Below are 14,745 nucleotides of genomic sequence, written 5' to 3' on the forward strand. Positions count from 1 at the left end.
GTATTACATGTGCCGGGGGGCACATTTGGAAAACATCTTGTGAGAGTGTTCTTCCCTTCTGCTGTGTGGGTTTGGTGGTTCAAACTCAAGTGATTAGATTTGGTGACAAGCGCTTTTACTTAAGTCTCTCCTTTGGGTTTTTAAAGTATAAACCTAGAAGGATGAGCAAAATAGCTTTACTCATTGTTGTGTCAAGTTTTCTGAGAAACTGTTTACCACTGTAAAGGCAGTGGGACCTGGGAGAATGGAGCCAACTTTATTCAAAGCCTCCTACGATTTATACTGTGTGGGTTAAGAAGAACCACATGAGCAGTAGAAGCCACATGTGGGAAAACATGGTTTTCAGTAGAAGCACATGAATAATAATAGCAGAAGTAAGCCCACTTCTATCTGTAACACCTGGGACAGGCATGAACGTATATTCTAAGAACAATTATGTGTTTCTTGAAGAAACTGAGATCACAAAACTCTTACTTTCCTGGAGTTTTCTTACAAGGACTCCAAATTCCCATCACACAATTAAATTTTTGGACCATGTTATGATGGCTATCCACAGAATTTTAAATGCTGTTATACAATTAGTAAATTAAAGGATGTAAATTATACAAATAGTATTTACTTAAACATTGCTTTTTGACTGAAAGAGCAAAATCTTCCTAAAGCTTTCAGTAGACTCAAAGTCTAAAATATTTGCATCTTTTAAATGCTTCAGATGCTTTGGTAATGCTTTTGTTTTTTTATTAAAAGTATCAGTTGTACAAATATTAATACTCATATTTATCATTGTTTTTTTGAATTTGTTTTAGGCTTTGCAAGCTTTTGATTCTTTTAACAGATTCTATACGGGTACATATCATATTGTAGGTTTTGAATGTTAATCTGTTTACTCTTCGTTGGTATCTATATACTGCTTTATTATAAGATGATTAAAGGTTGAGCCATTGTGAGAACCATCCTGATAGATTCTATTTTACTTTTATTTCAAAGGATGTCCAGTGAGTTTCTACCATGAGCTTAAAACTGCTGGACGTTGTAAAAACACGCAAAGTCAAAGTTACAATCCTGCCCATGCAGATTTTCTTGCTAGAGACACGGAAAAGAGTCGGAGCTAACGTATGTCCAGAGTTAGCTCTTCTGCCAATTGAACTGTTGCTGTTATTCAGATAGAGCTTCTCATTGAGATCAAAGAGCAGGGATAACATTTCAGACACTAGCTTCTTACTCATTCTCGAGTTGGGTGATTTACCAGCGTCATTCTTGATACACAAGAAGGAATTCAGTCACTCTGTCTAACCTGTATCTGGAGGATATTAGAACCCCATTCTCTTGGAGGTTCTGGTTGCTCTTTATTGGATAGCATATGCAAAGAGTTGAAAATATATTGTTTTGGTTCTTTACCTTTTTATTTCCTACAGCTTCTAAGACTGGTAGGAAAATTTACTAGATTAAAAAAGAACTTTTCAGTTAAGTTTTTTTTTTTCATTGTCTATCTTTTAAGTGCGGGAGTGTGCAGCAGGTGCAGTTTTAGTACATTCCAAAAGACTGTGATATTTAAATCTTTGGAATCTCAAAATCTCTTAGCTTATAATTTAGACAATAACTAATTATTAATTTAAAATTATTCCAAAGAAAGTACTTCAGAAGTTTTAAAAACATGTTTTGGTAATCTTTTTTTAATATTCCTTCCAAGTTGCAACACCATGTATAATTTGTATTATTATTATCAAAGGTGTAGATTTTTAATCTTTTATGGAAATTACCAACAAATAGTTGGAAATACTTTTAATTAATTTCAGATTCAAGCACCAGTCTGCATTTAACATAATTTTTAGGTAAATAAGATTCAATTTGGAAACAGTAGAAAGAAATTAATTAAAACAAGCTTTTTTTTTTTTGTCTCTAACTTTTAGGTTAGGTTATCTCAAATGCTTAAAAATAATTATTTTAAGATAATTTTAAAATGCTACATAAATAGGGAAGAATTATCCATAATAGGTTAAGAACACTGGATTGATAAACGTTGAAGTTCCCTGAGTGCGAGGTCTAGTAAGGAGAAGCTACCGGTGTTCTGTGCTCTGAGGCCCTACCGCCAGCTGCCTGTCAACTTCCCACCTCACACAGAATAGAAGACCGGCTAACATGGCCAGCAGTAACAGCTGTTGAAATGCCACTTCAAGGTTCATTTAGCTATTCTCAGCTCACTGTTGGGAGCTGAATGCCAGTCATCTAGTTTGAAAATAAAAAGTCTCTAATGAGTTGGGGGTCTTTATGTGCCTAGCATTTTTGGCAGTGATTAACAGTAGGGGGTGTGCAGAAGGTCAAAAACTCTTCGTTTTAGAGGTCACCAGAACATCCCTATCTGATAAGATTAAACTAATGTGACTTTTGTGTTAATTTCCAAAGCAGCAGGTTGCTGTAGCACATTTGGGGTGGTAGTTGTAGCTTTCTATGAGTATAAGAAACTGATGTAAACTTTTCAATGAAAAAAAAAGTTTGATTCCAATATATAACATTTGGGCATTTTCTCTCTTGTAAGCAGTTTGTTTATAAAGTATTTATGAAGTATTTTACAGAAGATTACGATCACATAAGAATTTTTCGTCATATATGTATACCATTAAGTATTATTTCTGAGTTTTCCTTTTGTGCTGTTTTTATATGCTGTTTGAAGTGTTAAAGGTTTAAGACTTACAGATATTCTGAAACCTAGGATAACCTGAATGTTCAAATTTAATTAATATGATTAATCTATTTATATTCACTCCACAGTTTTCTGACTATTTTACTGGCTATTTCAATGGACAATATTGGCTTTGGTGGATATTTCTTGTACTGGGTAAGTTTATTCTTAATGCAATTCAGTTTAAATAATTTTAGATTCTTACTCAGTTAATTGTTATGTCTGAGATCATAAAATGCAAGTAAGTTGTGTTACTAGTGGTGCAGAAATAAGGTCTCTGTTGTAAAATTTTTACACTCACTTATCTTCACTCTATCAACACAGGGAATCAGTGGATGAGTGACAAATAAGTGCCGCAAAATTTGAAATTTCTGTCTATTAAAATACTGTTATCTTTATTAATTATCTTAGGAAACACAGATACATAATTTTAATGAGAATGTAGCGAGTAGAAGGGTTTCAGCATTCAATGCCTTTCATTTTTGGATCAGAAACATTCTTTGTGCTTTTCAGATGAGTCTTTTTTTAATCATTAATCCACCAGTGCAGGGAAAGCCTTCATGCCCAGTGATCATAGCACTTCTGTTTAGTTGTCTTTTTGTAAGGTGTATTTTAATTATGTTGATGAAATTTATGGGTTTTCAACAATATATGGTAATTAAGTTAATTTTAACATTATATTATACTTTTGGCCCGTGTTTCAAATGTGTTGACTGATAATTCATATTTTAATTCTTTTAGATTTCAGTAGGTGGCAGTCTTCTCTTTAGGTTTTTAGTCATGCTATTGGACCTTTAGGATTATTTGGAAAATAAATTATTAGTGGCCAGTTAAGGTCACTAAATTCTTTCTGTGATATCATAGTGAAATTATTTTAATGTTCCAAGTATGTTTAGAGTCATATTTACATAGGGTTAAGAAGGATTTGTATATTGTTAATTATATCCTAGCTTCCTGATTCTTTGCTCTTTATTGAGTCGCTTACCTAAAAGTCAAAATTAAGAAAGTAAAAACCTATGAATTGTGTTAAGTATTTAAACATATTATTGAGTGTATTTGCTTATGTGCCATTTTTTTAAGAGAGGATGCAGTTGGGAGGAAGGTAAGTGAGGGCAGAGTGGAAAATGGTCCCGGTTTCACAGCAGAGCCAGGGTCCAGCGTTTACTTACAGGGATATGTAGGCTTCATCAGCACTAAAAATGTTGTCACGGACTTAGAACAATGCTGAATACAAGTAGGATGCGAAGACGAGGAGGCACTGAGTGGGTTTTAGAAATGAATGACCTCACTTAGAAAATGCCTGAAGTAGAACAAACTGTATCTAAGAACTAGGCACTTCATAGACAAAAGAGATCTCACAAAATACTGCTTTTCAATAGTGCTTTTGTAGTTGAAAATGTTTATGTGTTTGCCTTTTGTCTGGAAGGGAATGAGGGTAGAATTCCGAGGGAGGGGATCACAAACGGAGACAGGTGGGTATAAGAGCAAGTGGGACAGATTTAACTGAAACATCAATCCTTCATCTCGTCATCATGTATCTGGTCATCTTCTCTCCAGTCTGTTAAAAGCGTGCCTCTTCTGTAGTGCTCTGATTACTGTCTGATAGTGGATAAACGTTGATTTGCACGTAAGATGGCAAATTCACAAGTGCGTATACTGGAGTTAATAAGTGCTTCCCAGAAACCTGTATGTGTGCTTAAGTGCTCCAAAGGCCTAATGCTTCTGCACTTCCTACTGTTCCTCTTTTCTATTTTTCTTTTTTTCTCCTTCCCCCGCCCCCCTCTGTAGTCTTTGCTATCCTGGACTTGCCTTGAAGACCAGGCTGGCCTCAAAATCGCAGAGATCCACCTGCTTCTGCCTCCTTGAGTGCTGGGATTAAAGGTGTGCGCCACCACACCTGGCTTCCTTGTATATTTCATCTGAAACTAAAGCATTTCGAGAAATAAAGTGTATTATTCAAAAATAGTATTTTACTTAGAGAGCTACCTCAGCTAACTAATCACAAATCACAGGAGTTATTGCTTCCCAAAGGCCTTCCTGGTTTTTCTTATCTAAGTTTTTGATATTAGTTTTTTATTTGTTAAAAATAAAAACTTAAAAACTTAGCCATCTTTGAATATAGACTTCACAAGTGGCAGGCACTTTATATTGCTAGACAGTCTTTTTTTTTTTAATTTTATCTGCACTGTTAGCATCTATGTATACTCAGTTTGAGCACTTTAAAAATAAACATCTTCATTTGCTCACTAGTTATATTCATTGGAAAGTTTCATAAAAGGTAAGATTTCTAGGAGTGGGCTCCTTTAAAACATTAACTTTGCTACATGAATCTTTCACTGCATGTATATTTCTATGTGACTTTGGATTTTATAGCTTACATTTGCTTTAATTTTGTGACAGGACTAAGAAATTGAAAGAATGTCATAAAGTTGTATTGTATTTTATTATGATGGAGTTTTCATTGTAATGTAAGATATATTGTAGAATAAATGGAATTCTGCAGATTTACTTCCTTGAGCAGATGGGATCATATTTATAATTGTTTATGTTTATAATTGTTTTATTAAGCTTCCCTATGTTAAGGATGTATCTGTTCTTTCAATTTTTTTTTAGGCCTGCTCCTTTTCTTCAGAGGATTTGTTAATTACCTAAAAGTCAGAAACATGTCTGAAAGTATGGCAGCTGCTCATAGAACAAGATACTTCTTCTTATTATAGAGGTAAGAAGTGGTAATATGATGTTTGTTTATTCGCATTATAGAGTCATATTTTTGACGTACATACTGAATGTTTAATGTGTACTCAGCAGTTTTACTTAGTGTATTTGGTATGCCTGTATTGTTAATAACTTACTGAAATTTAGTTAAGTTGCTGACCTTTTTAGATAACTTAGATGGAAATTTTGTGTTTGTTTGTTTGTTTTTGTTTGTTTGTTGAAACAGAGTTTCACTATGTAACAGCCCTGGCTGTCCTGGAACTCTCTTTGTAGAACAGGCTGGCCTTGAACTCACAGGGATACGCCTGTCTCTGACTCCTGAGTGCTGCAATTAAACGTGCTTACCACCATACCCAGTTTTGGACAAAACAATTTTAAATTGAGTTTCATGACTTTAAATTTTAAAATATGAAATGAAATAAAAGATGTATTTATTTATTTATTTATTTATTTATTTATGTATTTATGTACTGTTGGGGCTCAGCCCAGTACTTTGCATGTGGAACAAGCAAGTCCTTTAGTCTTCACCCTGGTCTTTTGAGTCAGGCGTGGGCAATGTTGCCCTGGCTTGCTTTAAACTGGGGCTCTCCTAAGAGCTGGGGTCGCAGGGGTGCGCCACCTTGCCCAGAGAGACTTAAATGCTCCCTTCTCAGACTCTTTCAGTGAGTTTCTGCAAGCACATTTGAAACCATTGGCAGCACAAAACCTGAAGACTTTAAAAAGCATAACTTTCTAAATGAGGATTGATCATCTTACCCCATGTCCGCTCAATTGATTATCTTTTTTAGGTGTATAGATTTCATTATGTTTATCATATCTTATAGGTCTATATAAGTGAGTATATCCCATGTTTGTCTTTCTCCTTCTGGGATATTTCACTCAGAATGATCTTTTCTAGATCCCACCATTTGCCTGCAAATTTCATGATTTCCTCCTATTTGATTGCTGAGTAGTATTCCATTGTATAAAAATACCACAATTTCTGTACCCATTCCACCGTTGATGGACATCTGGGTTGTTTCCAGGTTCTGGCTATTACAAATAGAGCTGCTATAAACATGGTTGAGCAAGTGTCCTTTTTGTGTACTTGAACAAACTTTGGGTATATACCTAGCAGTGGACAGATGGGATGTGCATTGAACGTATGACAGGAGTCTACTGAGCGTATCTGAAAGACTCTTAACTAGCAGTGTTTTCAAAGCAAAGACTCATGACCAAACCTTTGGCAGAGTACAGGGAATCATAAGAAAGAAGGGGAGTTAGTCTGATGGGGAAAGGATAGGAGCTCCACAAGGACCAAATATATCTGGGCACAGGGTCTTTCTGAGACTGACATTCAACCAAGGACCATGTATGGATATAACCTAGAACCTCCACTCAGATGTAGCCTGTGGTAGCTCAGTAACCAATTGGTTTCCCAAAGTGAGGGGAACAGGGACTATTTCTACCAGGAACTCAATGACTGGCTCTTTGGTCTCCCCACCCCCGAAGGGAGGAGCAGTCCTGTTAGGCCACAGAGGAGGGCTTTGCAGCCAGTCCTGAAGATACCTGATAAAACAGGATCAGATGAATGGGGAGGAGGTCCCCCCATCAGTGGACTTGGAAAGGGGCACGGTGGAGATGAGGGAGGGAGGGAGGGACTGGGAGGGAATGAGGGATCGGGACACGGCTGGGATACAGAGTTAATAAAATGTAACTGATAAAAAAAAAAGCATAACTTTAATAACCAAATACTTACATAGAAAGGGTGGGTATTCTTCAAAAAGTAATGCAAAGTCCATGCAGACATCTGGTAGGAAAAGAGAATGACCACAGATTTGTGATTGAAAAACACTCTGTCACATAGTCAGAAAAACAAAGAAATGAGCAGAGGGAACTTCGTAGGTACCCAGGCAGTTTCTGGAAGTTGGGTGTATAGTCAGCATTTATTTATTAAACAGCCAAGAGGTCTCTTCGCATAAAGACATGTTGTGTCTTTACTTAGCTCCCTGGATGGGCTCTGTGTCTGTGTGCTCAACCAACCGTGGATTGTTAAATATTTGAGTAAGAATTACATCCATACTGAATGCATACATTTCCATGTAGTCACCATTCGGAATATTCAGTGTAACAATCATTTCTGTGGCGTTTAAGTTGTGTTAAGTATCGTGCATACCCTGAGCTGATGCCCACTAGCAGAGGATGCATGCGTGTTAGGTGTACTACCATACCATTTTATTTAATGTGCCTGAGCAGCTGAGGCTTCTAATATTGGAGAGGTCCTGAGACCAATGCACTACAGCTGTGCAGGGAAGACTTACTCCTTCCTGTAAGTAAGCTGTGTGGTTTATGATGTGACTGCTTGCATTTATAGCTTATAGCACTTACTATAAGGCCCCACCCGTATACAAAGAACTCTAGGCGACTAATGAATACTGAAATTGGGGGAAATAGTCTTCTTCAGGCATGAGTCTCCTAATTGGTGATCCAGTACCAAATGGTCAGCCTTGAAACTGTAGCACTAAATGGATTGTACAGGTTGTATTTACGTACTTAGGCATTTATATATATGTAATGGTAACAGTTAAAGAAAAGAGGCCTTGGTTTCAAGAGGAATTTGGGTGAGAGGGATTGGAGGGAGGAAACCAAAGGAGGAAATGATATAATTATATTTTAATCTAAAAGTTAAAAAATAAAAAGATATTAAATACCATTATTCCTGCTAGAAAATGCACACATAAATATAATATCTTTATAAAATGCATTTCTGGATTATATGAAATTCTTAGTTTAAGTGCTCCTTAAGATTTCCTATCCCCAGAAGACACTAAGTATTCTTTTTAATTGTTAGAATATCTTTGTGAATAGTGGCATCAAGAATTTAGTGGTATTAACAGTAAAATCAAAGGCAAAAAAAAAATATTGCTAGCTTGAGTACTGTTCTCTGAGTAGTGTAATTATTTTGCAGTTTTTTAAGAGTCAGATATAATGTAAATGTTATAAACTACGTGAAAGATTTTTATAGAGGCTTTGTTTTTTAGAAAAATACAAAATTACATTGATGTTTTTATCCAAAGACTGTTAAGTAGTTACATGAAATGCAACTGTAAACTGTTTTTTTATATACTATTTTTTATTTTAATTTTTATTAATTACACTTTATTCACTTTGTATCCCCCCATAAACCACTCCCTCTCCCCCTCCCACTCCCACCTTTCCTCTCCCTTCTCTACACAGCCCCTCCCCAAGTCCACTGATAGGGGAGGACCTCCTCCCCTTCCATCTGATCCTAGTCTATCAGGTCTCATCAGGAGTGGCTGCACTGTCTTCCTCTGTGGCCTGGTAAGGCTGCTCGGCCATTAGGGGGAGGTGATCAAAGAGCAGGCCAATCAGTTCATGTCAGAGACAGTCCCTGTTCCCTTTACTATGGAACTCACTTGGACACTGAACTGTCATGGGCTACATCTGTGCAGGGGTTCTAGGTTATCTCCATGAATGGTCCTTGGTTGGAGTCTCAGAAAAAACCCCTGTGCCCAGATTTTTTGGTTCTGTTGCTCTTCTTGTGGAGCTCCTGTCCTCTCTAGGACTTATTATTTTCCCTTTCTTTCCTAAGATTCCCCTGCACTCTGCCCAAACGTTGGCCATAAGTCTCAGCATCTGCTCTGATACCCTACATGGTAGAGCCTTTCAGAGGCCCTCTGTGGCAGGCTTTTTTACTTTTCCCTGTTTTTTCCTTCTTCTGATGTCTATCCTCTTTGCCTTTCTGAATGGGGATTGAACATTTTAGCCAGAATCCCCCTTCTTGATTAGTTTCTTTAGGTGTACAGATTTTAGTAGGTTTATTCTATATTATATGTCTAATATCCACTTATGAGTGAGTATATGCCATGTGTGTCTTTCTGGCTTACCTCACTCAGGATGATCTTTTTCAGTTCCCACCATTTACCTGCAAATTTTATGATTTCCTTGGTGAACTGTGTTTTTACTGTACTATGATTACAAGTATAACTTAATACATTTTAAGACTACTTCTTTCTTTGTCTCCAGACTGCATCAACCTGACATTCCTTTCTTATACCAATGTGAAATGTCCGTGTCATCGGTAAATCATCAACTTTGCTAAGATAGAAGACTACTGAGAGCAGAAGAAAATTTAGTGAAAGGTGGACCTTCAAAATTAAATGGCAGGGTGGTTTATGCTGAAAAGCCATTTCTGTTCATTCCTAATTACCTGTATTTCACTTATTTTGCACATTTACAGATGTGCCTGTTTAAAAGATACGCATATACTTGAAGAATCTGTAAGGTTGTAGCAGCACAGTGCAGCCACACTCGGTTAATCAGTGTCTGATATCATTGCAAGAGTCGACTGATACAGTCTTCCAGCATGTATTTGCTTCCTACTGGCCATTAGTGTAATAAAAACTACATTATTAATCTTGTCAAATGCTTTAGTTTCTGGCTCTTAGATTCATCTAGTAATTCCACACATGAAATTTTCTTTGTTATATATGATGTTTAGTAAAACCTTCAGTGTGATTATTACAAAGAATTTGTCAGATCTTTGGATATGATATTATTTAGGAAAATCCTGTAAATAACCATGCATAAGTTGCTTTTTACATTGTTTTCTTAGAAATTGTGTCTAGATATCTTTTCATTAATTTTAAATTAAGTAAACTAAATATATAGAAATAAACTTGGTTAAAGATAGAGTGGTTTGGGATGAACTTTAAGAAAATATGAGTATACCAAATGTCCTTTAAAGAAAAAAAAGGTAGGGGACAATACTAGTTTTAGGGATTTTCAAATGAGAAACTTAGATTTTAGGGTTACTCACCTTAGCAGTTCTTACAAGAAGATATTGCTTTAGAGCTTATATTTATTTACATCTAAGACAATTAAGATAATTTGCCAAATATATTCTCATTTGCATTTTGTCTTTTAAAAAGCCAATAAAGGAATCTTTCAGTATTACTGTAATTTTTCTTTAAATGTTTAATTTGTTAAGTTCAGCAAATAAAATTTTGTTCTGTTAATAGTGCCTTGCTTAGTGATTACAAAAACATATAACCCAAATTGAGATACTTAAAATACCTATTTTCATGTTATGGAAATGCATCTGTGGATTATAGAGGCATGGAGTGTCTGTGGTAAGTGTGTGTAACCATTACTCCAACTGGAATCTGCCTTTACATCCATAAGCTACAATGCTTGGCATCTTACATACCATTTCTGTCTTACATGGTTTTCTTTTCATTTTTACCTTAGCTTACTTAGATTGCCAACAGTAAAGATGATGGAAATTACATTACTGCTTACATGTTAAAAATCATTTAATATAACCACAAAGAACATATAAATTGATTGCTAGACACTATGACTAAAAGGTACATCTAACTATTCAGGGCCATTTTTCCAATATTAAGGAAAAATAAAATTTATTATGTTTTATTATCTCTTGTATTTTATGATTTTTTTGCTTTTGGTAAATAAAACATACAGTTTTGTTTGCTAATTGAGCCTCCTAACTTGTTCTTTCTAACTCCCTTTGCTCCCCTCCTTTGCTGAGTGTTTATTGTTGACTGAAGTGCGCGCGCTGCGTCCTTGCAGTAAGCGCTCACATGGTAAGGACAGCAGCATGGGGAGCTTCACTGCCTGGCGGGAGAGTGCTCTAGCAGCAGGAACTCAGGCTGGGTCTCCAGTGTCCTCATCTCCTGTGGGAAGTTCCTTGACTGACTCTTCATTGACATTAAGGACTAATTAAGTGAATTTACTTTAAATTACAAGGAAGCTCAGCTACCAAACATCAATTTATTAAAATTTCATTTTAGTTTTTATAGAATTTATATATTGTTTTTGCATATGTATGTGCCACTTTTGACCCAACATCAGAACTTCACTTTCATTTTTCTCTTCAATCTGTAAAGTTCAAATGTATATTACCTGCTCTCATATCATTGTAATAGTTTAACAGTAGACATAAATTTCATCATCCAAGCCAGATCCCCCAAAGTGTTATTCAGAAATGTGGACTCCTACACAAATCCTGTCACTTCCTGTGAGTTTGAACAGCTTCTGGGGTTTGGAGAACCCTTGACTAACTTTACACGATGCCTTCAAGACAAAGCCAGACCCACGGTGCCTAGCATTTTGAGTGAGTGTGAACAAGGGCTCGGATGTTAGTGTGAAAGTACCGTAAGTGATTGTGTATTTGAATAAGCTTGCTATGGATTGAGTAATCCATGTTGATGTAGTTACACAGTAGACTACTTTACAGCAAAATGTGTATTTTTGTGTAGTACGTTAGCATAGTTTAACAATTGAAAGTTGAACTATGAATCCTGTTATACCAAGTTAACCTGAAAGTCTCTACTTCATAGAAAATAAAACCACTAATCTTTAACCAATTATTTTAAGCCCATCAGATAAATCTCAATTTAGACATGTCTTTGAAGTAGTTCATACATTTTAGTTGTTGAAGTGATAATCGTAACTATTTTTTTCTGCCTCTCTTCCCGCTCCCCTTTTCTTTTTCCTCTAGGACCTCGTGGAAGCAGAGCAAGCATTCTCCTACTGTGTATTCACCCCACCCCTTTTCATTCTGAGAAAGAGTATCCCGGGACCGTCCCATAACTTACTCTGTAGCTCAGGGTCCTTTGCTGCCCACACAGCCGAGCTCACAACAGCCACACCGCATTTCCAGTACCTTTATAATTGGATGAATGTCAAGTGTCCAGCTGAAGAACATGTCAGGTTTTCTTAATATTTTGCCCCAAGATAATAGTATTTGCTGCTTTAAAAAGACACCAGAGTGGTGTCAGGGATTCCAACAGTTACTCTGCTTACCTATATCTGGAATCTGCTCAAAACAGCTGTTACAGTTGTTTTTAGCTTACGTAGTGCTTCCTCTCTCCAAAGTCCTGGAAGCTAAGATATATGGCACCGGATGAGGGAGGGGCTACAGCTGGCATACAAAGTGAATAAATTGTAATAAATACTAACAATAAAGAAAAATAATAGGAAATTAATGCTAAATAAATGTCTAATTATTTTTAGATGAAAAATACTTGTGAACAAAAAAATGAATAAGGGAATTATGTTTTGTTTTCATTTAAAGAAAGGGATTTGATATGCGTGACAACCTGCTTTATAACTTACTATTCTTTTGCTTTCCAGGTACATGGATTAAAAAATAGGATAGGAAAATGATGGGTTACAATTGTTTGAATTTTTATTACTGTATCTAAACATTCAGTATGTTGAACATGGGAACAAACTTTAACATCTATTTCACAGCACTAATAAGGAACAATTTCATTTATGTTTCACAGTTATTTTGATATGATTATGCTACTCTCAAAAGTTACATGTCTCCAGTAACTGAACAATTCAGCTAGCAAAATGTTTTGGATAAGATGAAATAAATAAAAGAAACTTCTGAAAATTTGAAGCTATAATAAAAGTGGGATTTCCCTGTCCCTATTAATAATCTATGACAATGGCCTTTGCTGTGATGCTGGCTTTAAGGGTACTAGTGATTCACATATAGTTGTGATCAAATCCAAGTTGTTTTCTAATTATCTAACAATTCCCTATTACTGTCTCTCAAAGAATTGCTTCTTTGCTTCTTAATTATTGTTTCTACTCATAAGTAATCAAAACATGATTCAATAATCTCTTTTCATAAAAAGTACTATGTATTTGATTAAAAAAAAAACCACACTAACTCAGTACCTTTGAGAAAAAGAACTGGCAGAGGGGCAGGAACCAAAATAGAATGTTAAATTCTAAACTTAAAATAGTTATAAAATGTAACTTTTAGAAGTTATAAGTTTAGAATTTAACATCCTATTTTGGTATAACTTAAAATATAACTTAAATATAACTTAAAATAGTTATAAAATGTAACTTTTAGAAGTTATAAGTTATATTTTATAACTTTTAAAAGAAGTTATATTTGATTACAGTTTATAATATTTAATAAACATTGAGATTTATAGTTTTTAGCTATATCATTTGAATTCCTTATTAGTTAACTAGTCATGAAATATTAGCATATTATTTTTTGCTGTTAATCTTTTATTTTTTATTTTTTGCAATTTATTCATCATATATCCCAATTGAAGCCCCTCCCTCAACTCCTCCCAGACTCACCCTTCCTCCCTCTTCCCCCCATCCCCTTCCCCTAGTCCACTGAAAGGGGGAGTTCTCCTCCTCTGCCATTGCCCATAGCTTATCAGGTTTCATCAGGACTGCCTGAATATTCTTCCTATGTGTCCTGGTAAGGCTGCATTGACAGAGGCAAGTGATCAAAGAGCAGGTGAAAGAGTTCATGACAGAAGAAGCCTCTGCTCCCCTTACTTGGGGACCCACATGGATACTGAGCTGCCAATCAGCTACATCTGAGCAGGGGGTCTGGGTCCTCTCAATGCATGGTCCTTGGTTGGCAGTCTCTGCAGGACCATGTGGGCTCAGACTTTTTAGCTTTGTTGGCTTCCTTGTGGGCCTCCAGCCCCCTCTGTGTCTCTCTATACCTCCCTTCGTCCATAAGACTCCCTGCGCTGTGTCTGAAGTTTGGCTGTGAGTCTCAGCATCTGCTTCAATCCCCTGTTGGGTGGAGCCTTTCAGAGGACCTTCTATAGTAGGCTCCCATCCTGTTTCCTCTCTTCCTCCTTATTGTAATAATCTTGCCTGTATAGGAAACATGCTGGAATGGACTTTGTTAAAACTGTTTAGCTGGAAATGTCCTCCTTTTGAAAACCAGTTTAAAATCCTAAGTATATTATCACCATGTTGACCCCTCTGACATATTTATATTCAAGACTTCAAGATTTGAGACAAAAGCAGCTCAGGTATGGAATTTGGTTGGCATCTGAGCTTTATTTAAGCTTCTTGCAGTTTTTTTTTTTTTTTTGAGATAGGTTACAGCTTAATAAATGCAAGCAAATCAGCTTTTTGAAGGTAACGTTTTTATGTTGCAACAGATAAAAACACAAAATGTTTATTTTTTTAGTTCAACATGTTTATTGACCTCCTTTTTCTTCCCCTCCCCCCACACCTTCCTGTCTCTCCTTCCTTTTGATATTGGGGTAAGACTCAGGGCCTCATATGTGAACAAACAAGGCAAGCCCTCTCATTGAGCTCCCTGCTAAGCCCAGGCTTTAGCTTAGTCATGTTTTTTGTTTTTTGGTTTGTTTTTTTTTTTTTTTTTTTTTTTGCTTTGGTTTTAAAGGGTTGTGCCATCTGATGCCAGTGAAAACTGCTTTTTAAAACTCCAGCCCAGCACATATAGTGTATACTCAACTTATAAGTGTGGGTATTAGCCATATAATAGAGGATAAACATCTAAAATCTATAGTCCTAAAGAA

At 36.0% G+C, this 14,745-nt stretch overlaps 1 protein-coding gene across 2 annotated transcripts in view; it reads left to right on the forward strand.

Moving 5' to 3' along the window:
* Ndfip2 (Nedd4 family interacting protein 2) overlaps positions 1 to 12,400 on the forward strand; it is a 52,815-nt gene extending 40,415 nt beyond the window's left edge. The window contains exons 6-8 of one of the 2 annotated variants that reach the window (XM_060391580.1): positions 2,770 to 2,836; positions 5,294 to 5,399; positions 11,919 to 12,400. In XM_060391580.1, coding sequence (XP_060247563.1) covers positions 2,770 to 2,836; positions 5,294 to 5,397 — 171 coding nt within the window. In that variant the 3' untranslated portion in view covers positions 5,398 to 5,399; positions 11,919 to 12,400. Of the gene's footprint in view, positions 1 to 2,769; positions 2,837 to 5,293; positions 5,400 to 9,421; positions 10,414 to 11,918 lie in introns of those variants that run through there. The other variant, XM_021645691.2, reaches the window with a different exon arrangement.
* Positions 12,401 to 14,745: the final 2,345 nt, after the last annotated feature.

Source organism: Meriones unguiculatus, chromosome 9 (assembly GCF_030254825.1).
Source record: "Meriones unguiculatus strain TT.TT164.6M chromosome 9, Bangor_MerUng_6.1, whole genome shotgun sequence".
Classification (NCBI taxonomy): domain Eukaryota; kingdom Metazoa; phylum Chordata; class Mammalia; order Rodentia; family Muridae; genus Meriones; species Meriones unguiculatus.